The 24626-nt window shown below is 38.7% G+C and overlaps 2 protein-coding genes across 17 annotated transcripts in view; both read left to right on the plus strand.

Annotated features, from left to right (window-relative positions):
• LOC109677561 (cyclin-Y-like) overlaps positions 1 to 24626 on the plus strand; it is a 344091-nt gene that overhangs the window by 151844 nt on the left and 167621 nt on the right. For all 16 annotated transcript variants that reach the window (XM_074056437.1, XM_074056423.1, XM_074056422.1 and 13 more), the window contains exons 4-7: positions 11158 to 11258; positions 14054 to 14089; positions 17619 to 17676; positions 17759 to 17878. In XM_074056437.1, coding sequence (XP_073912538.1) covers positions 11158 to 11258; positions 14054 to 14089; positions 17619 to 17676; positions 17759 to 17878 — 315 coding nt within the window. The remainder of the gene's footprint in view (positions 1 to 11157; positions 11259 to 14053; positions 14090 to 17618; positions 17677 to 17758; positions 17879 to 24626) is intronic.
• Positions 1 to 24626, plus strand: part of LOC109678662 (centrosomal protein of 295 kDa-like) — a 381166-nt gene that overhangs the window by 122746 nt on the left and 233794 nt on the right. The window lies entirely within an intron of this gene.

A 24626-nucleotide genomic window follows, 5' to 3' on the forward strand; every position in this document is an offset into this window, starting at 1 on the left:
TAGTTTGAAGTCAGGTATTGTGATACCTCCTGCATTGTTCTTTTGATTGAGTATTGCCTTGGCTATTCGTGGCCTCTTGTGTTTCCATATAAATTTAACGGTAGATTTTTCAACCTCTTTGATGAATGTCATTGGGATTTTGATGGGAATTGCATTAAACATGTAGATTACTTTTGGGAGTATCAACATTTTTACTATGTTGATTCTACCAATCCATGAGGGTGGGAAATCTCTCCACTTTCTATAGTCTTCCTCAATCTCTTTCTTCAGAAGTGTATAGTTTTCCTTGTAGAGGTCTTTCACATCTTTTGTTAGGTTTACACCTAGGCATTTGATTTTGTTTGAGGCTATTGTAAATGGAATTGTTTTCATACATTCTTTTTCCGTTTGCTCATTGTTAGTGTATAGAAATGCTAATGATTTTTCTATGTTGATTTTATATCCTGCTACCTTGTTATAGCTATTGATGATGTCTAGAAACTTCTGAGTAGAGCTTTTTGGGTCTTTAAGGTATAGGATCATGTCATCTGCAAATAGGGATATTTTGACAGTTTCTTTACCTATTTGTATTCCTTTTATTCCTTCTTCTTGCCTAATTGCTCTGGCTAGGAATTCCAGTACTATGTTGAATAGGAGTGGAGATAGTGGGCATCCTTGTCTGGTTCCTGATTTTAGAGGGAATGGTTTCAGTTTTTCTCCGTTAAGTATAATGCTGGCTGTAGGTTTGTCATATATAGCTTTTATAATATTGAGGTACTTTTCTTCTATTCCTAATTTTCTTAGAGCTTTTATCATGAAATCGTGTTGGATCTTATCAAAGGCTTTTTCTGCATCTATTGAGATGATCAAGTGGTTTTTGTCTTTGCTTCTGTTAATGTGGTTTATTACGTTTATTGATTTTCGTATGTTGAACCACCCCTGCATCCCTGGGATGAAGCCTACCTGGTCGTGGTGAATAATCTTTTTGATGTGTTGCTGAATTCGATTTGCCATTATTTTGTTGAGGATTTTTGCATCAATGTTCATTAAGGAGATTGGCCTATAGTTCTCCTTTTTGGAGGTGTCTTTGCCTGGTTTTGGGATAAGTGTAATACTGGCTTCATAAAATGTGTTTGGCAGTTTTCCTTCCCTTTCTATTTTGTGGAACAGTTTAAGGAGGGTTGGTATCAGTTCTTCTTTAAAGGTCTGATAGAATTCAGCAGAGAATCCATCAGGTCCTGGAGTTTTCTTTTTGGGGAGACTCTTGATTGCTGCTTCAATTTCATTTTGTGTTACAGATCTATTCAGGTGATTAATATCCTCTTGGTTCAGTTTTGGATATTGACATGTATCTAGAAATCTGTCCATTTCTTTAAGATTTTCAAATTTATTTGAATATAGGTTCTCAAAGTAGTCTCTGATGATTTCCTGGACTTCCATGGTGTTTGTTGTTATCTCCGTTTTTGCATTCCTGATTTTACTGATTTGGGTTTTATCTTTCCTCATTTTAGTCAGTTTTGCCAGGGGTCTATCGATCCTTGTTTATTTTTTCAAAGAACCAACTTTTTGTTTCATTAATTCTTTGTATGGTTTTTTTGGTTTCTGTTTCATTGATTTCAGCTCTCATTTTTAGTATTTCTCTCCTATTTGTTTTGGGATTTGCTTGTTCTTCTTTTTCTAGGAGTTTGAGATGTATCATTAGGTCATTGATACGAGATCTTTCAATCTTTTTAATATATGCATTCATGACTATAAGCTTTCCTCTCAGGACTGCCTTTGCTGTGTCCCATAGGTTCCGGTAGGTTGTGTTTTCATTTTCATCAACTTCCAGGAACCTTTTAATTTCCTCTTTTATTTCATCAATGATCCATTGTTCATTAAGCAATGAGTTATTCAGTTTCCAGCTTTTTGCATGTTTTTTGTCTTTATTTTTGTTGTTGAGTTTTAGTTTTATTGCATTGTAATCGAATAGAATGCATGGTATAATTTCTACTTTCTTATATTTGCTGAGGCTTGCTTTGTGCCCTAGGATATGATCTGTTTTGGAGAAAGTTCCATGGGCTGCTGAGAAGAATGTATATTGTGTAGAAGTTGGATGAAATGTTCAAATGGACATCAACTGGTCCATTTGATCTATGGTATGTTTTAGAGCTAGGATTTCTTTATTGATTTTTTGTTTGGATGACCTATCTATTGACGATAGTGGGATGTTAAAAGTCTCCCACTACCACTGTGTTGGAGTTGATATGTGCTTTTAGGTCCTTCAGGGTATGTTTAATGAAATTGGGTGCATTGACATTGGGTGCATATAGGTTGATAATTGTTATTTCCTTTTGGTCTATTTCCCCTTTTTATTTGTGGAATGTCCTTCTTTATCTCATTTGATTAGTGTATTTTTGAAGTCTACTTTGTCCGAGATAAGTATTGCTACTCCTGCCTATTTTCGGGGCCATTGCACTCCTGTGCTTTTTGCTACAGTAAGATAGTCCAGCCTCATCTTGCATCTCCTTTTTCTCAAGCCAAACCAGTTATTTCTCCAGGGAGCCTAGATTCCTTTTACTGGCAAATGGTGTTAGAAGAAAAGTGTGTTCATTGCTACTGGAGTGTCATTGCTGGCAGTCCTATTCAACAGACATCACTAGGTAGTAGATATTTCAGAAACTGTAAATTCATATATCTTACATTTCCAACTCTAGGATCCCATAGAATTTTTTCTTGACTTTGAGTTTTAAATGTTTTTTCTTTATGAAAAACTTATTTTTTAAAAATAGCTTTATTGGTATATAATTTATATATTATAGAAATCACTATTTTAAAGTATACAATTCAGTGTTTTTTAGTGTATTCACAATTATATAACCATCAGCATAATCAGTTTTAAATATTTTATCACTCCCAAAAGAAATCTTGTACCCACCAGCAGCCACTTGTTATTCCTCTCCTTCTTCAGCCTCTGACAACCACTAATCTTTCTGTCTCTATGGACATTTCACTTCAATGTAATTATATAATATATGCCCTTTTGTAACCATTTTCTTTCACTTAGCATAATATTTTCAAGGTTCATCCATATAGTAGAATTTATGAGAACTTTATTCCTATTTATGGCCCAATAATAATTCATTTATGTATATATACACCATGTTTTGCTAATCTGTTAATCAGTCCACGTTAATTTGGGTTTTCCCCACCAGAATTTCATGCTATAAATATTCTGTAGAAGTTTTTGTGTGACACATGCTTTCATTTCCCTTGAGTATATACATAGGAATAGAGTTACTGGATAATATGTATCATAACTCAGTATTTAACATTGTGGGGAGTTACCAAACTTTTCCAAATTAGTCTTCAGCTTTTGATATTTTATTTATTTGCTGTCCTATAAATTTGATTTTTTAAAACTCTGATCACTAATATCCTTTCTTCTTCAAAGCACATTTCTTCCCTACTTTTTTTGTTTGTTGGATTTTCAAATTTCTTCCCAAAGAAGGAATGGCTAATATAACTTGTCTCAGAGAAATGTGAAGATGTATTACTTAAGGTCAGTTTGGTTTAGAAAGATCATTTTATTAGGAGTCAAGTGGCCTGAATTCTGATTCTCTGGGTACTTCTGTGCCTTAAGGTATAGTAGGTTGCTGTGTCACTTGGCAAAGTGTTTTAGTCACCTGGAACAAAGGATGGTACCAATTGCCTCCCGTCTATAGGACAGCTATGGACAACAGTGGAAATAGGATTTGTGAAGGTCCCTCACCATTTGCATTGTAAAGCAATGATTATGCTTTACATAATCAGTTGATTATGTGGAAAAGAGAGTTCTAAGTAGGAAAGAAACTAGAATTGCTTACATTTCAGGGCAAGTCTAACCCAATTTTGGAGCTTTTTGTACATTAAAAACATTTTAAGACCTGCAGTTGAATAAATACATCTTATTTCTCACCTATCCTGCCCTAAAAACCACAGCTTAAAAAACATATGACTATTGCCTTAGAAAAACAAGTAATTTGAGGGCACTTGTAGCCAGGCAGTCCTGTCTGCAGCCTCAGGGCCATCAGGGCACCTCTTCCTTGGATCACGCGAGCCCTCAAGGATGGTAGTTCTGGATTTTACCTCATAGCCAGAATTCTAATGAGAGGTGCTTCTTCTTATAGAGTCAGTGCATGGTGCGATAACAAGGCCAAGATTTGACTAGCACTAACAGTTGAAGTAAATTTGAATGTAATTACTTAGTAGCAATGGCATGCATGACTCAAGAGAGCTGAACTCTCCCTCAAAATTGGCATTTTCCCTGTTTTTGTTCTTCTTTTTTTGGTGGAACTGAGGTTTAAACTCTCAGGGCCTTGTGCTTGGTAGGAAGGTGCTGTACAATTTGAGCCATGCTTCCAGCGCCTGTTTTTGTTCGTGATGTTCAAAATTGGTGTGGTTTTCTGCTTTCACAGAATTAATTTTATCCCCTTTGTTCTTAACTCTGTAACTATTTGCTTTTTCAACCTTTTAGTATAAAAATTGATCTTTCTAAAAACTGCCCATTCCTCCTTTTTCTTTCCATGGAATACTGTTTAGTTAATACATTGAGGTCAAGGATGAGGGTTTTGTCCTCTGATTGGTTTCCCTCCTCTTTGTGTCCCTGCCCCAGGTGTTATAGGAAAGATGAGGGAATTACCCAGCCCCGTGACTTCCACCTGGTGGACATTGTCCTGACCAAGGCTCTACCCTTGCTGTTAAGTGCTCTGGGCCTGTGCATACTTAAGAAGTCCAGACTGTACTGGCATCTAGCTTCACCCCACTTGACCCACTTCTTTAGGTTTGGTGTAGACACTTACTGAGTATCCAGTAGGTGGCAGGCAACAGAGGGGCCAGCCCAGCCTCTTCTCCTGTGTTCTTGCCTGCACATGTCCCAACCACATCCAGCCTTTAGGTAGTTCTTAGTAAAGATTCCAAATTTCCTTCCTCAGTGCTCCAAGGAGGCTGCAGACAGCATTTTGTCTTCTCTATAGAGATCATAGTTTGTCCTCCTTTGAATTAGGATTTAAAACAAAGAAGCTTTTGCTTTCAGAAATTTTATTTATAGCATTTAAAAAACTACAATTTTACCACTTCTTTTCCTCTAATATTACCTCATTTTAATGCTTTATTTTTATGTGATCTTATCAAGCCCTAAGAATTAGGGAGGACCATTTCCTTCTAGTCATTGAAAATGGGACATTAATTAGTAGATAACAGGGGATAAGGAGAAGGAAGAGTTGACTAGTGACTAGGCAGAGCACAGAGGATTTTTAGGACAGTGAAACTACCTATGATACTTCGTGCGATACTTTTTGCATTTTTGAAAACTCATGGAATATACAGCACCAAGAGCAAACCCTAATGTAAACTCTGAACCTTAAGTAATAATGTATGCAGTGCAGGCTCATCAGTTGTAAGAAATGTGTCACTCTGGTGCTGGATGTGGATAGTGGCGGGGGTGGGGGGGATGTTTGTACAGGAGTCAGAGGTATATGGGAATTCTCTGTACTTCCCATTCAATTTTGATATCATCAGAAACTTCTCTAAAAAAAAATAGTCTATTAAAAAGTTTTAAAAAGTGCAGCATTAAAGCCCAGAGATTCTGGAGTGTTATTATGTCACCCCAATTGATTGAGCATGTCTGTGAGTGACCACTTTAAAGTATTGTCCCATGTGGCCCTTACATTGAGGGACAGATTCTGTTTTCTGTATCACAGATGGCATGGGAGAGGTTAAACCTAAGTGATCTTCTAACTTACAGCCTCACTCAGGATGCTTTTGAATGTGAAAAAGTGTGCTGCCACTGGTTTCTCCAGGACAGCAGGGCCAAATTAGGACTGTCACCAGCAGGGAGGACGCATGAGTCCTCCTTGAGTAGCCTGACCATGTTTAGATGACTGCTAGGTGGCAGAGCTTTTCCCTGAGCACTAGGCCGCTGGCTGCAGCTGTGTTCTTACCCTCTGTCCTGGAGCATCTCATCACATTAGCTTTGGCTCCTTGGTTCTGCCAGCCACTGCTCTACTTCACTGTGTCTGGGCATGTCAGCATTTCACTACCAATTGCATAGACCTTTGCCACGAGCTTCTGATCCTTGTCATAGGCACACTCTTTGCTGGGCCATGCTGCATTGATATCATGGGCTCACAGAGGACTCTGCTGCCATCTTGGAGGCAATTTTCCCATGGTCATTGGCATGCTGGTCCCAGGTATGGAGCTGCTTCTCATTTGCTGATTCAAGAAAACGATACAGTCTACCCACAAGACAGAGTCTAGGCCTTAGAACATAGGTGAGTGAGCAGCAAATGACAGTGGAGAGTGGTCGTTGCTGTGGAAGGCAAGAACAGGGCGCATAGAATATGAGAGGGACACTGGGCCCATACAGGTCTTGGGGCACCACAAAGGGCTGTTAGCAGAGTTCTGGAGAATGAATGGTGTCAGCAAAGTTCTATATGTAAGAAGGCATAGACTTTGGAGCTAGACAAAGCATGACTCTGAGCTCTGGTGTCTTAGATTTGACCTTGGAATTGTTACTTTATTTCTCTGACCTCCTTTGTCTATAAAATAGACCCTGCTTTGCTGGGTGTGCTTGTGAACTGTACATGAATACACGTACATTGCTGGCTCACATGTGATGGGCATTAAGTAAAAATGATGTTGTTCCTGTCATGGTTTAATTAGGCATAATTAGGTGCAGCATGCATGGAAGGAGGAAGTGAGTGTTGCATGTGGAGAGATGAAGAGTGATGAGTGTCTGCCTCAGGATCATTTAAACAGGGAAGTCCCATAATTTGCTTTGCAGAAAGAGGAATGGTGAGGAGAGGAATGAGCCAAGAGGCAGGTGATGACTGTTGCAGTAATGCAGGTGAGAAATGATACCCTATAGTGATTGGAGAACTGTAAGAGGAAAGGATGATTTCTGAAAGGTACTTAGGAAGTAGAATCAACAGCTATTGATGGAAGTGTTTAAAAGAAAGGAAGGCAGAAGATTCAAGAATGTTCTGTGGCACTGTGGTTTTAAGACATTAGAGTTGACTGGAGGAACAGATTCATGTAACACAGCCAGGGTGAGCTCAGAAGAGAGCTGCTCCTTAGCAGAGAGATTATAGCAGGAGGAGAAAAGCCCATTCCATTTGATGGGGATCAGAGAAGTAAAATTTACAAAAGAGACTGAGACTATATAGCAAGAAAGATAGGGAGCCACATGTGCGTGTGTATAATTCCAGCTATTTAGGAGGTGGAAGCAGGAGGATCACAAATTTGAAGCCACCCTTGGCAAAGTTAGCAAGACTCTTTTAAAAAGAAAATACAATATAGTAGCTTAAGTGGTAGAACACTTGTGAGGCCCTGGATTCAGTCTCCAATACTGCAAAGAAGAGTTTCAAGTCAAAAATCAAATTAATACCAGGGCTGAGAAACACTTCTTGGTATAGCAGCAGGGAGCTCTTTGTGAATGGAAAGGGAATGTGGGGTGTGAGCCAGCTTGGAAAGACAGATGGAAGAGGTGGAGGAACTAGTAGCCCTGGTGTGAGATAAGTTGGGAGGTATTGCAAAACCACTTGCCAGGGAGGAACAAGCAAGAGGTGAGCAGACAGGGCACAGTGGGTCCTTTTTGTCTGTGATGCACACTCCTACAGGGATATTAGGGATTTGAGAAGGCGTATATGTGTATGTGTGCGGTTGTCTGTGTCTGTGTGTCTTTGTGTATAACAAACATCAATATTGGAATTATCTAAGAAGATAATCTTCGTTATTTGGGACACATGACAGCTCTTCCAATAATTTTTATGTATCAGTGGACCTTGTACTGTGGACATTATGTAAATAAATTATTTTTCACTGTGGACATTACATAAATAAGCAGACTGGATGATCTCATTGCAGTGTAGCTCTGAAGTTCTGTAATTCCACATCTTGGTAATTTAATTTGTAAAATACACATTGTTTCAAAAATAATTTACTTCCTTAGAAATAATACACAGTTGAGCTTCCCACTAATCAGACTGACCCTGCTCTCCTCATAAGCAGAGTTTGTGGTTGGCCCTCGAGATAGTTGTCATTCTTGAGAAAATCTCTCGAAGCTATCTGTAGTATTATGACCATCTTTATCAAGTAAGGCACTGTCTTAGGCATTTTCTTTTATGTTCTAAAACGTTATGGACATTAGGCATAAAAAGCGTTCCTGTCATTCTTATAAATGGTGAATGTATTTGGTTTCTTACTAAGCATAGGTGTCAGCTCTGCTCTTCAGCACTTAGAAATTTTTAACTCAGGTACTCCTCATAATGACTTTGTGAGGAAGGGGCTGTTACTTTCATCTCTGTTCTACAGGTAAGGAAACAATGGTTCAGAGAGAGAGGCAAAGTGACCTGCCTAGGTCACATAGGTAGTTTCAGTGGGCCACATTCACACCCAAGTTGTGGCTCCAGTGTCTGTCTTCTTAACCACTGTATTTGCTGTTTCTCCAGTGCATCTTAACAGCTGTGTGTTTTACTAGCAGAGACTGGAGCCTAAGTGAAAGAGTGACCCCTCCCCACCCCTAACATGTATAAGTGTAGTGATTTTTTTAGATCATGGGCAAAAATTTTAAAATATTTAGACTAAAACAGAGCCATCCAACATACCGTGTGCCACTTAAAAAGAACAAGCTAAAATATGTTTCAGTGAATGTATCTAATGCTTCTATGCCTTCAGAGGTTTAAAGAATCACAGGACCCACATCTGCTACATCCTAAGAGGAATCACTCAAACCAAAAACCAAAACAGGCAAGCAGACCTAGGCTCAAGAGCTTTCCTGGTAGAAGGATTCTAGCGATTTCAGCTTAGTGGCGTAGGGTTTCAGGTCAAAAGAAACTTACATTGTACAAATCTCAATGACTTAATGCCAAATCGTATTTAGGTTGATGAGATGCCCCGAAACCAAAATTCTTTACAACTTAACATTCAGGGTTTTTAGTCATAAAATTGTTAAATAGTTTAAAAGCTGACTTGACATTCCCTTGAAAAATTAAGGGTTCAACATATCAGCTCTTAGTTCTGAATCCTCAAACTAGCAGCTGGGGTGATCCTGAAAGGTCTGAGTTGCTTTGTATGACTAGCTTTGAGTTAATGCTCTGAACCTTCTGTCTGTGCCCACCCCGGGCTGTTCCTGCTCCTTAGCCCACAAAGGTGATGTCTTAGATTAGAAGGGAATGCAGGCTGTACTTGCCTGAGTGCATCACCTGTCTCCTTCCCGACCTCATGGTTGTATTTTCTTAGGGAAACTAGTTCTTTGCAGTTCCTGTCACATTTTGATCTTAATGAAATGTGTAGTTGAAACCCTATAAGAAGTAGAAGTGAAATCCTTTTGCTTTGTTGTTGGGATTATTAACGACCATATCTCTAAAAAGACATCATCATATCAATTACTGGATTTTTGTGATAAACATAGCTTGTGTTGATTTTTGTTGTTTTTGTGGCCCAGACTAGCCTTGACCTCTCCCGTCTTGCCTCAACCTCCCATATTGTGGAATTGCAGGTGTGCCACACCTTGCCCAACTGATAATTTTGTTTATGGTAGATGTTTGCCTCTGTGAGGGAAATTCCTTAAGGATTTTGAGAGCTTGCCACCCATTTTATAGCTTTTGATAGATTGTTATTTTTTAAATATGTCTTATGTGATTTTGGGGTAATTGCTGTAAGAGATTAAAAGAGAAAGAGAATTGTTTTTGATGCTTTTGGATTGTCTTAATGAGAATGTTGTGATTCACTTGATGTGGAAATGTCAGATTAAAATGAACACTTAAGTTGTAACTTGAACTTTTCTTCATGCTCTTTCCTATACAAGCACCTAATAGTGTGAGCTCAAGAGAGAAGCCTAAGAACAAGTCTGAACACTAGAGTTCCTACTCTTAGTTATTTTTCTCTGACTTGATGCTGTTTAAAAAGTGAGAGCTAGCTGGAGAGGGTCAGAATGCTTTATTAGTGTAGTGCCCTCTAGCTGTGATTTAAGGAATTCGGTACCCAAAATACTAACCAGTATTGATTAGTGTTTGAGAGGAAATTATATTTGTGGCATTGTTTATGTACTTCTCTGACTGCTGCAAATTTTCATAATTTTGTTACAGAAGGAATTTATTAAATAGAAAGCAGATGTCAAAGCATTGAACAGGGCACTTGGTCTTTAATTGGCATCAAAGCTTCCTGACTAAATTCATGAACTGTGTATCCCCAAGGATTTTGCTAATTGTGGGCAGCTCAGGCAGGCAATTTCATGATCCCTAAGGGCTTATGGTTGCTGAAAATGACACTTACATTGGCAACATAGCATCAGGCAAGTAGGAACTTGTTTGCATTATTTGATTTTTTTTCTGACCATGAATTATCCAGATCGATGTCTACAAATCATGTTTCCCAAGCTGTTGTCAAAATCCGCTTATCACTCAGTGTGTGATTTAAACTCTATTTTCTTCACCATTACCTTTTGGAAGTGCTTCTAAAATTTTCCACAGAACTCAAAACTGAGGTAATTGTGAAAGAACCAGTCATAAGAGTATACAGGCATAGTATTAAAGGCATTTTATTATTATTAAATTACTGTTTATTAGTAAAGGTTGTGCTTTCAAAAGCATCAGACAATGTTTCCCTTCAAAATGCATTTTGTCCTTAATAAAGGAATACTTTTATTTAACTTCCCTTGCTAAAATTTAAGCAGATTAGCCAGGAGATTTTAAATTAGCCTTGGCTGCATTTTCCATTCCCCCCAGGTCAACTATATCCCAAGAATAGAGAAAATGGGACAGTGGGTTTTTGACTTGACCTTAGAGCATAAAACTAAGATGTCACCTAATGACAGGCTTCATTTGAAATAGAGAGCCATACATTCCATACTTTACCGAGGTCCCATAGTTTTATGGACTCTGGAACAATCACAGTGATGCTTGATTGTAAATGTGTACTGTTCTCCTGGTGAAGAAGATTGGGGACTAGGAGTGGTGGTGGCGGCAATTTATATGTATAAGAACAAAGATGTTCATTTTATAGTAAAGTATTTTTGTCCTGTTGGTGGTGGTGGTAGTGTTAACACTTCTCATTAAAACGTTTTCTTTCTGTTGCCTGATCTCATATGAAGGGTTGATGTTCATTGGAAGAATTTTGAACCCTGTGTAATTGACTTTGTCTTGTTGCATTGTTTTCTAGCATCCTCCTGGACAAATAGCAAGGAAATACAGTTCGAGCTCCACTATTTTCCTTGATGATAGCACAGTCAGTCAACCAAACCTCAAGTATACAATTAAATGGTGGGTATGAAGATTTCTGCCTAACTGAATGCTCTTTCTGTTCTTTACACTGATGCTGGCTGGTTGTGGGCTCTGGGAGGGGTGATAAAATTTGGGGAGGGGAGGAAAACTGAAAATGAGGAATTCTTTTTAAAAAGTGGCTTTGGTTGGTTGTTAAGATTTCAGTGTTTGGAATATTTCTGCATATTACTATTTATATAAAAATAATAACATTTTTGTTTTATTATTTAACTTGTTTTTATTATATGGTATCATAAGTTATCAATATCATACATAATACCTTATAAATACAAAGACAGTAAATTATTGTAATATAATTGAGTACAAAAATAGATAATTTGCAGTTACTGATATAAATAACAAAAATAGAATTATAAAAAATTCAGTTTTCTAAAGAGTGTTTTTCAAAGGACAGTGCTTATAATTACAATTATCATCATGCAAAAAAAGAACATTTTAAATTATTTTAAATATAGATGACCTCTAAGATACATTTTTTAATTTTTGTGCATACCTTTTACCCTTTCATTGTTGATTGAAGACATCTTGGCATAATGCAGCTCTTAGTTTGCCTTCTTAATAAAACAAGGCTCCTGTAGTCCCAGTTGAGAACTTGGGCTGCAGTTCACTAGACCTTCTGGCATAGTAAACTGTGTTGCCTGGAGTTGAGAGACTTCCCTTGGCTCTTTCATCAGCAGAGAAGATTCTAGCGGAATTCAACATGGGGCTTTAGTTCTGTATTTTCAAGTGGACTTTAGGAGGGAGGAAGGGGGTGCTTTGGATCAAATCACTTCCCTTTTGGGGGCTTCAGTTTCCTGAAGGCAGGGAGCACTGGTTTTTATTTTTATTTCTTTTAAAAATTTTTCTAAAATTTATTTATCATATTATTTTACTGGGGGTACATTGTGACATTTACAAAAGTGCTTAAAATATACATTAGTTAAATTCACCCCCTCCATCATTCTCTGGTTTTTCTTGTAATGTCAGCAGCCACTCATGGTAAGTATCTCAGAGCACTTGAAGTGTTGGAGCCTGTGGTCAACAACCCAAGTGTGAGGAATCTGGGACGTTGTATTTGTATGCTTGTTTAAGAAAGTACACATTTAATGGCAATACATGTTAGGTATGAAGTGATCTCTTTCAATGAATCAAGTTTTTAAAAGCCCCTTTCTGAACTGAACTACATGTGACAGTCCCAGCCTTGGTCAGGTAGTGGCTACTACAACAGCTTCGATGTACAGTGTCCCATCACTTGGATGGCGATGCTTTTTCTGTAGAATTCATTCTCTGTAGGGCTGCATGCTTCTGAGATTCTAATGGAAATGTAACCTCTCCTTCATTGACCTGGCCTTTGAGTATAGTAAATGACTAGTGGGCATAAACCCAAATGGAAGAGATGTGTTCTCGCTGCACAGTGTAGGTTTTTGTGTAACCTTATACTGCTCCTCTGGGCTGAAATTGACTGCTGGGAAATGGGTGGCCAGTGTTTCTTGGAAGTGTTTTCTTGATTAAGTGGGTTGGCCTTGTGGAGAGAAATAGAAAGCCCTGAAGATGTGTTCACCATGCTGCTCTTGGTACCTGCTTGAGCTCTGATAGTCCAGGATGAGAGCTGCCAGCTTCCCCGTTCTTCCCAGGAAGTGAGATGTGACACCAAGGTAAAGTCAGCCTTGTTTTCAAGAACTGTGGGAGCTCTTGAGACTCATAATGGATCTGACTCAGTTCTGAACATCACCCTTGGATGATTTAAAATTGCCACTGGTTTTGACATAGACACATGAGAGCCTGGTAGGAATACTTGGTAACAGTTGATAGTTCATTGGTCAAGCCTGGGAGGAACAAGCACCTAAGTTACAAGTATGTCTGACTGGTTCCAGCCCAGACTGCTTAAAAACACTCTGATGTTCATTATCTCTCTGACATTTGGGGGTAGCCTGGGTATCTGGACCTTGAAACCACCATAAGATGTCCCAATAAGCAGCTAAGGTTGAGGAACCTTGGTGTAAGGGGACAGCTGCCTTCCCCCTTCCTTACCAGCACCTCCTTGAAATGCTTGAATAATCTCTGGGCTAAGATGTAGAGGGAAAAGAAGCTTAAAAGCAGCAGCAGTTAGAATTACCTAACTGTGGAGCCCAAGTAATTCAGTGTAGATAATGTGGCTCCCCTGACCCAAAAGACGTTTTCTTTGCACCTCCCAGACTTGAAATTCCTTCAGTTAATAGTTCAGTGGCTTTAAAAAGTATCATCTTTTAAAATGTGTGTCTGGGATCTGGGTAGGTGGGCCCCAACTAAAAGGGAGGGCATCAGAATCCATCTGGCAAGTGCCAGCATTTCTCACTTGTTTTGGTTATGATCAAGGACGAAACCTTTACTCTAGCCAGGGGCTTTGACACTTAAGAGAAAGGGGATACTCAGAAGGGAGAGGAATGTCCAAATCAAAGATAGGCTGATTGCCAGTAGGCAATGAGTTAGAGATTTCTAAGATGTTTAATTTGTAGCACGTCTTTTATATAGTGTCTCTTTCACAAGTGATGAAGCTTTTATTTCTGTGGAGCAGTTTATTTCTAAATTTCACTTGAAGTTCTGTTGTTTCTAGAAAAGACTTAATATTCCCAGGAATGAACATTGAAGTGATTTAATTTGAAGAGTGAATTTCCTGATCAGTGTTCTGAATGAAATAGGACTCTTCAGGTGTTTGACTTTTATATAAATATTGATGTTCATAGACTGTTATCAGATAATATATGAAATACTGAATACATTTATGATGCATTGAATTTCTGTGTTTCATTTTACAGTGTAGCTCTTGCAATATATTATCACATCAAAAACAGGTATGTGAATGATGAATTTTATGCTGAACACGTCACACATTATCTTCCTTTATGCTTTCCAGTTATTTTCTAGCTGCCATAGCCTTTGGATTTTATATTCTTAACTCATATTTTCATAGACTTCCCAGGGAAGTGCTGAACTACTGTCAAGTCACAGGACACCAATGGGTATTTGTGGTTGAAACAAAACATTCTTGAGAATGTCCAGCTGCCTCTTCATTCATTATTTTCTGTATAATTTATTTAAACACTCTTTTATAACATGTTATTTTAGAATTATTGTATATGCAGTTTTAACATGAAGAAAATGTTAAATTTATATTTTGAATTCAGTTGAGGAAATTTTGGTATACGAAACATAAACTATGTTAACGTAGTAGAAGTCCTCTCTCTGATATAATGCACCTGGCAATGTTTCAGTTAATTTAAAAAGTCGTTTAAAACAGGGAGTTAAAAAAAATCTACCATAAGCATTTTATTTCAACACAAAATATGTAAAGAATGCATTTATTTGCCAGTTTATTTGCAATTCAATGTTAACTGTTTCAAATCTAGGACATTAAGCCACATCTATAATTCATCCTTTCTAAGTGGTTTTTGTTTCCCCCAGTTGTAAGAAAACTTAAAGACATTTGTAAAAACATTCTGAATATCGAATTTTTCAGGTTTTGGCTTCACTTAATCTATAGCAAATTTATTTTCAATGATTTTCTTTAGCATCCAAATTATCCACAGCATCCTGTTAGTTTTCAGAACAAAGGCCTCTGTTATTGCAGTCATTTCTTACTGAATAATGTGATATTTACACGTATAAGTATAATGAGTACAACTGGTATGAACTAGTTAGGTAGCAAGCATGGATCTTAACCAGTGGGATCCACAACACCTTCAGGCTGATCCCAAATGGGGAGAGTGGAGTGGGAGTGGAGGGATAGCCAAGCTTCCAGCAAACAGTATTCTGGGAAAACACAAGTATCTGAAGCGGACACCTGGAAAGGTATTCTCTATCATGATTCCATTCTGTAGTATAGTTGTGACTTGTGGTTTACTGTGGTGCTAGAGAATTTTGGATGTAAGGACTTAAAAATAGCATAGCTTTGGAATCTTTTTTTTTTATTAGTTGTTCAGGTATTTCATTGTGATGTTTACAGTGTGCTTACAATGTATCTTAATTTGATTCACCCCCTTCATCATTCTCCCTCCTACCTCCTTCCCCCTTTGAACAATTTAAACCATTTTTGTTGATATATTTTTACATGTATATACAGTGTACATCCATCATATTTGCCCTCCTTCACTCTCTCCATTTAGCCTTGGAACTCTTGAATTAGAACAACAGTGAAAATGTACATTTTGTCTTGCAGTTTATTTCTATGGTAGAAAAGTTTTTAAACTATGAAGCCTTAACTAACCTATAATATTACTACTGTAACTCAGATGTGCTTTGAAACCAGTTTTGCATTAGCATCTTTAAGAGATTTCTCAGTTTTGTTTTTGTTTTGGTGCTGAATCCAGGGTTGCATGCATGTTAAGCACATACTCTACCACCGAGCTCCACCCCAGCCCAGGTTTCCCACTTCTTATACTATCATAGATCCTTAAGTCATGGATCCTCAGCCAGAGGTGGTGATGATAAGAGCCACCTTTAGTAAGTGCATACTCAGAATTCTTACCATTTTTACATGCATTACTTCATTTAGTTTTAATAGCTCTGTGAAGTGATATTGATAGTATCTCCATTTTACTGGCAAGGAATTAAGGCACAGAGAGATTAAATAATTGTATTAAGAGCATATAAGTAGTAAATTGAGTAATTAGGATTTGAACCCAATCTATTATCCAAACCGTTAGTCTTACTACTCCTCTAGATTAGTGGCAATAAATTGGACCAAAAGTCAGTGAAGTTCAGCCAGAAAAACTGAGCATTTGTAGACATTCAGATTGATTGACACCTGTAAGTCTCTAGGGAAGTGGAGGTGTGACTACAGAATCTTTCCTATGCAAATCATAGTGAGCAAACCTTTGGTGCTGGCTGGCCATAGAGCCATCAGCTTGAGAAACATGGTGCTCTCATCTAGGTTACATAGCTTTCCATGAAAGGGAAAGGAAATAGTCCACATCTCAGAGGATGCGGTCTTTTTTTCCCCCCACAGTCATTTTGGCTCACATTCTTAATCTCCACTTATATTTCTAATCTCTGCTTTCATTTTTACAATTACTTTTGGAGTAGCTGGATAGCTTTTCAGGGGCTTTTGTTCATCCAGAAAATTGAACAGGACCCCCAACTGCTCAGCAAAATGGGGTGCAGCACTAGATTTGTGTCACACAGCCTCTTGAGAACCTTGCAGAGGCAATAATGGATGTGAGAGGGTCTGCTGGTTCTTCATGGCTGGGGCATGAAGTGTCAAAGGATATGTAGTCAGGGACACCTAAAAGGAGCTGCCCATGCTTTCAGGCTCTGCTCTCAGCGTGAACCTTTCTTTGACTCTGGTCTATCTAAATCAATGCTGCCTGGGTTCATGCAGGCAAGTGCAAGTAAGCACAAGTGTCAGTACCCAGCACTCTTTGAAAATGTGAAAGATTTCTGTGATCTGAAGAGAAGTGAGAGTATTCCCTGAGCTTTAAAACAATTCCTATTGTCCAAATGCAGGAATGAAAATTGAGCTGTTTTGCTAGCTTACTCTTCTTTCATTTTTGGAGATAATGGTAAATTTATAGAGCAGAAAAGGCAGAAATCATAGTGTTTGATGTGATGGATGTGTGTTGGGGTGGATCTGGAAGCCTTCTGATGTTCTTTAGCCTCATTGACATTGGAAGCACAGACTATGGGAATTACATGCAGTGCACCAGAAGCAGTGGTTTCCACATTTGGTTTTTAAAGAACATGTTTTAGATAAAATTCAAATTATATGAAAGTGGAGCTGTCACTGGTTAGATATACAAGGTCCCTACAGAGGCCACAGCCAGAGGCATGGTGCACAGTGGAAGTTTTAAATGGTTCTCTGAAGTGACCAGCCTGGAAACTACCAGCCATTCTTTTACAGGCTTACAGATTATTGAGTGAGGCCTTCCTACTTGTTGCCTCTTTTTCAGTGTGAGGTTGTGAAACTCATCAGTGAAGTAGTTGAGCTGCATGTTGTGACACTTTCAGACTGATCTCAAGGATCCATCAACTTTCTTTTTCACCCTTGGTACTTCTTGTCAGCTACTATGTAGTGGTGTATGAAGATCTGTTGGCCTTTGCTCAGAATCAAGATGTTAAAAGAAATTTAAATCTTTTGCTTGATTTGGTTCATTTGAAAACTCAGAAAATTAAAGTGTAGATTTTTGCTTAATTCAACTGTTTATTTCCTTGGGCTGTTAAAACAAAAGGAATTAAGTATTGTCCACAAAAAACATAACTTATCCAGCAGTGTCTGTTATATTTTGTCCTGAAATATAGTTGAATCAAAGTGACTTTTGTTGTATTTTGAATGGAACTCGTTTATTCTTAAAAGAAAACTCCATTTTCTGTTGTTTTCCCCACCAGGGACCCAGATGGAAGGATGCTGTTAGATATTTTTGATGAAAACCTTCACCCTCTTTCGGTAATCCCCTTGTGTTTCATGAGATTTTTTTTCTTTTGCTCCTACTGGGTGAACAGGTATCTGAAAATACTTCTTTTTCTAGAAATCTGAAGTGCCACCAGACTATGACAAACACAACCCAGAGCAGAAGCAGATTTACCGATTTGTTCGGACACTGTTCAGTGCTGCTCAGCTGACTGCTGAATGTGCCATTGTCACCCTGGTGAGTGCCTTCACAGCTACCACAGCCATCCCACGACAGCTGGGTGATCCAGTGGAGTAGGGGTGAGCAAGGGACTCTTCGTTAGGTGACCCTGGGAAATGGTGGCAGCAGCTTTGATTCTGGGAGAATAGAGGATGAATATCCCAAAAGAGGGTGCAGTGTGTGCTTCACAGTCCTCACCTAAAATCATTTGTGAAATCACATTCAGGACCAGTAAGTGCTGAAATGATAAATGCAGGTAAGTAAAACAGTTGGGCTAAGGGGGAATAAGAAGAAACAAGACCACCAGCTATTGACGTCAGTTCTCTCTTTTTTATTTCCTAGTAAGATTTTAGCAACATTAATAAGATACAATAAACATACACATCCTAAGATGAAAGGGGCATGTATATTGATGGTTTCTGATTGGTCACTTTTGTGTAAAAATAAGATATTCAGACAATGTGGAATTAGTTTGCATTTTTAATCAGATGTTCTACCACTTGAGCCACTCCACCAGCAAAGTAGGAAATGCTTCAACTATATATTTTTTGGCAGTGCAGGGATTTGAACTCAGGGCCTCATGCTTGCTAGGCAGGCACTCTACCACTTGAGCCACTCTGCCAGCATAGTTTGCATTTTTAGACTCGAGAAAAGATTAAAATCTGTTCTGAGATTCTTTTAACTTTATGGTCTATTCAGGTCAAATTTTATTTGGGAAATAGGTTGAACATGTCAGTCATGAGAAATGAGCTTTGCCTGTGAATGCGCACAGAAGACCATTCTCTCTGGTTTCTGAGAATGGTTATTGTCTTAATAGAAATTTTACAGGGGAATCTTAGATCCCTGCCATACCAAGAGCCTTTAGGTTAATCTATAGTAAACCCATTTTGCTTATTCATTGCTCCTCATTGAACTTTCAGGCTAATTTCAGACATTCAGGTAATCATTAGGTGATCTGGAATAGTTATAGGTTCTGAGATTGTAATCGAGACGTATATTCATGTTGTTCACCATAAGATTTCGGGTTCTCACCCGAAATGGTCCAGCAATGCCCATAAAACCCCTCCTCAAGAACCGGAAGGACATCAGACCCTAATGAGATTTGTATCAAGTTTCTCTTTCTGCCTCCCTACCCCCATCTCTCGGCTTTGTCTTGCCTCTGCTCTTCCCTGTAGGACGGTGGCATTAGTTTGAAGGTTGGCTTTTATTGGTTCAGATTGGATGTGCAAGAAAATAGCTGCCCCAACCCTGTGTCTCCATCACTTTTCCATTTAAGGCCTAACCTTGGCTACTAGCTCAATTAGTTTGGTTCAGAGTTTAGAGAGGGAATGAATTTTGATTGGTTCAGTTGCTTTGGCCCTGACCCTGAGGAACCAGGAGCCTCTTAACCATTATTTTTCTCTTTATATGTCTCTGTCAAAACCTGCAGTCTGCAGTGGTTCTCTGTCCTCCTCAAAGGAAACACAAAGAAGGTTCTTCTATGACCTGCAGGGCCCTGCAAGACTAGGCCAGTTTTGCGTCTCAGCTGAGTTCCAGGACTCTCCCTCCACTTCTGCCTGTTGCCACCCCACCACTTCCTGATCCCTGAACATACTGGGCTCAGCCCTGCCTCAGGACTCTTGCCTGGTGTCCTCTCTCCCAGCTGTTTTGTTCATGCAGCACCTTAGCGGGGCTTTTGCTTGAAACCTTCCTCCCACCAAACTCCCTTCTCATCATTTCTTGCTCCATTTTCTCCATGGCACTTATCATTTCATTAAGATTTCGTTTATTTTATTTTTTGTCTGAGCTCCAGGAATAGGATTTCTTTTGTCTGTTTGGTTCACTAGAATATGACCAGCATCTAGAACACAGCCTGGTACATAATAGTTGCTCAATAGATATTCATTACATATGTAAAATAAGCATGATAATAACTGCTTACTTGCTGAAGTAAATGTAAAGTGTTGATATACCTCACATTTTGCCTGAAACACAAGCAACATTCGGTAACCATTATTGTCTTTCCTTACACATACTCTGCCGTTTCATTGCTTCCATCATTAAGATAAGTCTTCTGAAGGAGGCTGGCTAGACTGAGTGTTACAGAGGAGACTGGTTCTGTCTGAAGTACAGCAGTGATGGGAGCTGGAGGCAGGGGAGGTTTGTAAGTGGTGGATGGAGAAGAAATGCAGGTGGCAAAATGAGAACTAGCCAGGCAAGAGGAGTAGCATCCCTCCTTTCACTTGTGTTTTTATGGCTTTGTGGAGATCCGGCTCACATACACAGTGCTCACCATCTCAAGGGAGCACTTCAGCAGTGTGGCAGCCATCATGGCAGCTGACTTCAGAATATTTTCATCACCCTTGCCCTTGACTGTTCCCTCCCCATTCCCGACCCTGCCCCAGGCCTAAGGACCTGCTCATTTGCTTCCTGTCTCTTAGAGTTGCTCAGTTACATTGCATTTAAATAGGACCAAATTATGACCATTTGTGACTGGATTGTTTCACTTAGCATGTTTTCAAAGTTCATCCACATTGTAGTGTGTTGGGGATTTTGTTTTGTTCCAAGCAACATTCTGTCATTTGAGCACACTGTATTTTGTTTATTGTTCATCACTTGATAGACACTTAGGTTGTTTTCACTTTTAGGTGCTGTGAATCATGCTTCTGTCAACATCTGTGGTTTTTGTGGGGATCAGCTTTCATTTTATTGGTATAGATCTAAGAATAAGATTTCTGGGTTATAAGTACGTTTAGCTTTTTTTTTGGTGGTACTGGGGTTTAAACTTAGCCTCATACTTGCTGCAGGCACTCTGCCACATGAGAGACTTCTTCCCCAATCCTGTGCTAACATTTTGAGGAACAGACTGCCTAATACCCAGAATGGCTCCACCATTTTATATCCCCATCGACAAGGGATTTCCACTGTCTCCATAGCACATCATTGGCAGCACTTGTTCTTGTCCTTTATATTTTAACCACTCTGGTGGGTTTAAATTGGTTCCACATTGTAGTTTTGGTTTGTACTTCCCTGAATTGTCAGTGATGTTGAATATTTTTTCACATGTTTATTGACCATTTGTATATTTTCTTAAGAGAAATGCCTATTTAAATTCTTTGCCCTTTTTAAAATTTGAGTTATTTTGATTACCAGATTATGTGTTTTTATGTATTGTGAATGTTATTCCTTTGTCAGGTACATGATTCACAAACAGTTCGCTTTGGTCATTTTACCTTTAGGGGAGGGAGCAGTGCTGGGGTTTCAACTTAGGCCTTGTGTTTGTTGGCAAGCTCTTCACCACTTGAGCCACACTCTCATCCCCTTTTTGCTTTAGTTATTTTTCACATAGGGTCTCATGTTTTTGCCCAGGGCTAGCTAGCCTTGGATTGTGATCCTCCTACTAAGTGTCTTTCATAGATGAGACTACAGGTATGTTCTACCATGCCTGGCTTGTTTATTAAGATGGGGTCTCACCAGCTTTTTCCTGGGACTACCCTCAAACTTTGATCTCCTGATCTCTGTCTCCTGAGTAGCTAGGATGACACTCAGTCATAGTCATGCCTGGCTTTCACTTTCTTAGTGGTATCACTTGCAGCACCATAGGTTTTCATTTTCATGAAGCTGAATTTATTATTTTCTCTTGTCACTTGTACTTTTGGTGTTTTATCTAAGAATATAACTAATGGTCATGACTTTACCCCCCTATATTTTCCTTTAGGAGCCATAATTTTAGTTCTTACATTAAAGTCTATCCTCCATTTTGAGCTAATTTTTTGTGAGGTGTAGGGATCCAAGTTCCATCTTTCGCCTTTCCTTCTCCTTTTCTCCTCCTCCTCCTTGGTGGTTACTGGAGTTTGAACTCAGGTACTTGCTAGATAGGTGTTCTACCACTTGAGCCATGCCCCCATCCCCTTCACCAGTTTCTTAGAGGTCTACCTGGGTTATTATTTGAGTTTGATTAGTTAGTTTCTGACTTTCTAAAAATTAATTTCATCTACTCCATCCAGTTTGTTGCTATACAGTTGCTCATAGTATTAGTTTTACTCTTTTTCTTTTCTTTCTTTTTTTCTTGGTGGTGGTACTGGAGTCTGAACTTGGCCTCAACAGAACCTCTTCTTGCTCGGATGACTAGGTGATAAATCATCTCATGCCAAGCTAATATTCTGTCCTATGGGAAGTGTGCTAGGGTGAGGTAGACCCCACCACACCAAAGGTGAGCGAATCAAGCTGTCTGTTCACAAAAGTGTCAGAGCTCTCCCATATATGTGTGCCAGGACTTGCAGATAGGGAAAGCAGTCTTGAGCTTTCACTAAAGTGCAACTCCTTGAGCTGCACTGCATCCACAATGTCACCACTGCTAGAAGTATTCATTGAAAATCTATTTGATTGACTGCTCCCACAATGGCAGGTTTTGGTTCCTCAGTGGGTTTGCATTTAAACCCCTTGTCCTCATTGTCTAAACATAAGAACCCCCAGGCACCAATTGCCTTCCAAGGAACCCAGTAGACCCACTTGTGAATTTTTTTTTGCACATTCCCTTTATTAAAAAATATATTTTGTTCCTAAAGGTAAAGTCACTCAAAACATTTACATTAATTTATGGTTTCAATGTTTGTCCACTCCATAATTACTCCTTTTAATCATCCTCTCTGAAGCTGACCTTGATCATTCTGGATCACAGCTGAGAAGTACTGCCCACTTTCCAGCTGAAAAATGTTACTGGATTATGGAAGAAAGGTAAAGAAAGCCCCAGTTCCCCATCCTTGGCTCTTTTAGTGGAGAGTTGGAAGAGAAAGGCAGAAAAAAATCCAAACTCTTGTGTACTATTTCCTAACTTCTTTTTCTAGAGTCTTCAGGATTAACCTATCTGTTCAATAAAAAAAATTATATTTGTCTATTTTGGCAAATCCATTTGTTTTATTTCTCTTAAGCTCTGAAGATTACTTGATAGAAAAATCCATTTACTTTTTCTTAGTTTATGAATAATTCAAAGAAACTCTGCAGAACATCATTATGCTCTAGCTTGAGATTTTATGCAGAACCAAGTGTTTGTTATATGTTCTTCAGGTTGCATTGTGTAAATATTTAGTTATAATCATCACTTGCTTCATACTTTTGGCTCTTATCTTTTGACAGTAGGCATTTTTTTTGTTAGAGCTGAATTGGATAGCAAATAGAATGGTAACTCAAGAATTTTCACTACATGTGTTTCCCAGTATTTGTAATATGACATTTTACTGAAGTAGTGCTTTATAAAACTTCATTTTCTTCTCTGAGTCTCAGCTGAATGTACACTAAGGATTAAAATGGGTGCCATAATCATCCAATTGAGAAGCAGAAAGTATTCATGACTTGTTTGATGTCATACTTTAGGTAGTGACAGAAGATAGTATCAAGCTTAGAATTTTTACCACAAAGGTTGGCCAACTTGGTCAAGTATATCAGGGAGCAGAGTCTGGACTTTGACTCAGCTAGACCTTATTTATTGCTAAAAGTACAATTGTGCTCTGCTTGCTCATGGAAACACGAGTCTTTTCTATCTTGTTTACAGTCTCAGCTCCATCAACTTGCACAGCACTTGGAATGCAATAGTTAATTCGTACTTGTAAATGAATGAATAATTGAATGAAGTGAATAAATGATGCACGGACAGATGCTGAGGGTCCTCTCTAAATAACAGTGCAATGTGACTCTTGTCCCTTTTCCCTATGCTTCTTTTCTTATGCCTTGAAATAATATTTGAAATTTGAGACAATGGAGTTAGGGAGCTAACTAGGGAAAATGTTTTTTCATTTAAACCCCTTATTTCTTGATTTGCACTGCTACAGTATTAAATCAAATTAATTTCTCTGCTAAGCCTTTGTATCCATGTAGAACCTGGCTAGAATCTGAGAATGTTTTGTGACCTGGTTCTTTCTCTGCATTTGGGAAACTGCTTTAGAAGGCTGGAAATGTATCTTCACACACACACGTGCACACACAGACACGTGCACACACACACACACATACAGAGAGAGAGAGAGAGAGAACATTCTCCATCATAAGGTTTTAGTTTAGAGCATTCTCTACTTCCCAGTCCCATAGCTGTGGATTACTTTAGGCAGGCAGGAGACCCTTTTTTGGAGGTTTTCTTGAATGCTTAGCATGTCCTTAGAAGAGAGGAAGCAGCCAAGGACACAATCTGCTGGACCTTGAAGACACCATGGAAACAAGCAGACACTAGATTATTAGTTCTATCACTTTTTCTACCTCTCTAAATGTAGTTAATGTTTTGATACAGAGAACTCTCAAAGAAGAGAGGACAACTGTCTTCTTTCTCTCTTACCTCAACTTTCTACCCTACAAAAGTTTTGTAGCCTCAAAAACCAAACTTGTTGGCTGGCAGTCTAAAAGGATTCCTCATATGGTAGGCTGTCATATCATTTTTGTGATACCCAGGGCAGTGTTTCTTTTGTTTTGAAACCTAGGTATGTGAAATAGAGGTCTGGGGTTGAAATTAATGCCTACCTGTCACGTGAGAAGAAATAATTGGTATAAAATGTAGTAAAAAATGGCTGTTCACCTGACAGTATTGTGTCCTTTTTTTGGCTATTGGTTTTGGCTGCTATTTTGAGAAAAACATCATGGGCAAGTTCATATTTCTTAGACTACATCTTTATCACCTTAGTCAATCAAACTCCCAAGAGATGTTAGCCTGGAAGTCATCGCTTGTGCCATTCCTCTGCTGAGTACATGACTGTACATAACATGACAAGTTAACACAGATGTAATAATGAGTCTCCCTTAT

This window comes from Castor canadensis, chromosome 15, assembly GCF_047511655.1.
Source record: "Castor canadensis chromosome 15, mCasCan1.hap1v2, whole genome shotgun sequence".
Lineage (NCBI taxonomy): Eukaryota > Metazoa > Chordata > Mammalia > Rodentia > Castoridae > Castor > Castor canadensis.